This window comes from Myotis davidii, unplaced genomic scaffold, assembly GCF_000327345.1.
Source record: "Myotis davidii unplaced genomic scaffold, ASM32734v1 scaffold2863, whole genome shotgun sequence".
Taxonomy (NCBI): Eukaryota; Metazoa; Chordata; class Mammalia; order Chiroptera; family Vespertilionidae; genus Myotis; species Myotis davidii.
Genome location: NW_006294115.1, coordinates 233324 through 236327, shown reverse-complemented (window position 1 = coordinate 236327; position 3004 = coordinate 233324). Strand labels below are relative to the sequence as shown.

General features: G+C 56.7%; 1 protein-coding gene across 1 annotated transcript in view; it reads right to left on the bottom strand.

Moving 5' to 3' along the window:
- TMEM132A (transmembrane protein 132A) overlaps positions 1 to 617 on the bottom strand; it is a gene marked incomplete at both ends in the record, with an annotated part of 8254 nt that extends 7637 nt beyond the window's left edge. The window contains 2 exons of the mRNA XM_006768174.2: positions 6 to 92; positions 249 to 617. Coding sequence (XP_006768237.2) covers positions 6 to 92; positions 249 to 617 — 456 coding nt within the window. The remainder of the gene's footprint in view (positions 1 to 5; positions 93 to 248) is intronic.
- Between the last annotated feature and the right edge of the window lie 2387 nt (positions 618 to 3004).

Sequence of the window (3004 nt, the reverse complement as noted above, 5' to 3'; positions counted from 1 at the left end):
TCTGCTGGCGTCACTGCCACTTCCACCGACACGGCCCGCACGTCCCACGGGACTGGCCTGTGGGGGGGCTCGGCCACCCGAGGAGGGACAACCTGCAGGGAGAACGGGGGTGCTCAACACAGCAGGGGAGGGGGAGTAAGATGTGGGGAGATGGGAGGCCAGGCTTCCAGTTCCAGCCTGGCCGGAGAGAGCCTGTACGGGCCTCAGTTTCCCCCTCTGGAAACTGGGAGCCCCGTGCCCCTCCTTACCTGCTGAGTGGCAAAGGGCGGGTAGGAGGCCCGGAGGAGCGGCTGGGCCCTGGGCCAGGGCTGCAGGAGCAGGAAGGTCTCGGACCGGGAGCCCAGAGAGGAGTTGGCAGGCGGGTAGCGGCCCACCTGCTGCACGCGGAAGTGCTCGGGGGCGTCCAGGAGCTCCAGGGCTGCCGGCAGGTACACGGGGTCCTGGGGGCCCTGGTCACAGCCCACTGAGGAGCGAGAGGGACAGAGAGATGGCGAGAGCTGCAGAGCTGGGCACAGCGCCGCGGGCAGCGGAGGAAGGAGGGTGACGCCCGCCCAGCCTGGGGCGTGGAGGGTCTCCGCTGCAGAACACCAGCTATGTGCAGGCCACCATTTAAAACACGTTACATACGTGTATTAACTTTCAGTTTTTGTAACTGAGAAGGTTCTCTGACTGTTAATCTCATTTTATGTTTGTTTATTTTTTAAATTATTTTTGTTGATTTCAGAGAGGAAGGGAGAGGGAGAGAGAGATAGAAGCACCAATGATGAGAGAGAATCATTGATCGGCTGCCTCCTGCACGCCCCCTACTGGGGATCGAGCCCACAGCCCGGGCATGTGCCCTGACGGGGAATGAACTGTGACCTCCTGGTTCATAGGTCGATGCTCAACCGCTGAGCCACACCAGCCGGGCTGATCCCATGGTATGGATGGAGACAATGAGGCTGAGAGGTTAAGGTACTTGCTGGGGTCCCAGTTGGTGCGTGGTGGAGTCAGAGCCCAGGCACCAACCACGGGACCACCCTGCCTCCACGCTACCTCTCTCTCCACCCCATGCTGTGCACTCCCTAGACCAGTGATGGCGAACCTATGAAACGCGTGTCAGAGGTGACATGCGAACTCATTTTTTTGGGTGACTTTTCTTTGTTAAATGGCATTTAAATATCTAAAATAAATATCAAAAATATAAGTCTTTGTTTTTCTATGGTTGCAAATATCAAAAAACTTCTATAGGTGACACGGTCCCAGAGTTAAGTTAGGGTTTTTCAAAATGCTGACACGCCGAGCTCAAAAGGTTCGCCATCACTGCCCTAGACTGTGGGTCTCCCTTCCCCTTCAGGGCCAACAGAGAATGCCGCCTCCTTAAGGAAGCCCTCCTTGATTGCTTGCACTCTCGCCGGCGGCTCTGGCTGCCTTCTCTGAATTCGTTATCTTCCTGTTTATCACCCGGGGCCTGGCTGACTGATCCTGGATCCAGAGCAGACGTCCTGGGAGCCTGGGGACATGCATTTGCGCCCAAACTCGGCCTCGGGGGAGGTTGGGCCAGTGTTTCCGCGCCTGTAGGACCCGCGTTGGTGACAGGGGAGACGGGAGGGCTTTGTAAACTGTGGTGTGTGGAGCGGGGGCTGCCACTCCTGCTAATGGATGTGAGGGGCTCTCCTCCCTGTGAGAGGGTTGTGGGCTCCTGCGGTCCCCTGGGAGGGGGGCAGGTGGCTGAAAGCAGCCCCAGAGCCGCTCAGCCCCGCTGCTGGGCTGGGCCTTGATGGTTTCAGCCTCCCTCACGACCCTCCCCATCAATGAGCCCGTGTCTGAGACACTTACCCCCGCCCCCCCCAGGGTAACAGGTGAGCGACTGGCTCCAGGGGCAGCCACGCGCCTCCCTCCCTCCTCCTACTCCATCGCCGGGATAATTACAAGATGCTGGAGGCCTGCCTCCCACGGATTTCCCGCATCCAGATCCCAGCTGGGCGGGGGGAGGCCTCACTGTGCCCCCCTCTTCTGTGGCATCATCCACCTACAGCCGCGGCCCATGCCAAGGGGCGCCGCTGCCCCTCTCCAGGGATGGGGATCCCCTAAGCGCCAGGAAGGCACGGATGGGGCGATCTCCTGGGACTCCGGGTCACGGAACTCCCTAGGGCAGGGAGAGCGGCCGCAGATCTTCTCCAAGGTCCCTGCAAAGGGGCAGCTTCCGCTCCCGGGTGGGGTGGTGGTTCTTGGAGTTTGGGCTGACTACAGAGAAGATGTGAGTACATAGTTGGGTAAGCCAGGGCAATAAACTGGGATTTCATGATGCAATATATTTTTCAGGTTTTAATTTGAAACTTGAAAAAGCACCCAGGAGAGTGAGAGAGTAGACAATCCTACAGAACTATTTTGGCAACTCTAGTGCCTCTAATAAGAGGGGACCAAGAGACAGAAACACAAGACAGGGTTATTAATTTTTCTATTATAAGATACATGAATAATGTATAAAGTTCAGAAAAGACGTTTAAGGAGGAAAATAAATCACCTGTAATCCCAATTCAAGATAACTTTGATCTTTTTGGTATTTCCTTTCAGCCTATATTCTACATATGAATAAACATTTTGTAAAAATAAGAACTGCAATCACACTATGAAAACACTGATAATCAGCTTTTTCTCCCATAACAATACAGAAGTTTTTAAAAAATAGTGCAGACAAATGCAATTACATGACTGATTTTCTACAAAGGCCAAGAGGGACAGGACGCGTCCGTGCGCTCGGTCTCAGAAGCTCCGGACTGAGGCGGCGGCTACCTCTCTGCCGCCCCCCGCCCCCCGCAGCTCACCTGTAAAGGCTAAAGGCGCTGAGCCCTGAATCGGAGCCTGAATCCAAGGACAAGGGGGACCGCGGGGCACGGGGTGAGAAGGGCCAGTGGGGCCGGTGACAGCCATGTGTCCTGCCCTGACCCGGAGGGAGGGCTCCAGGTGCAGGCCGCCAGAGTTCATGCCCAGCCCACCCCAGGGACGGGCCTGTGGGCGCTGG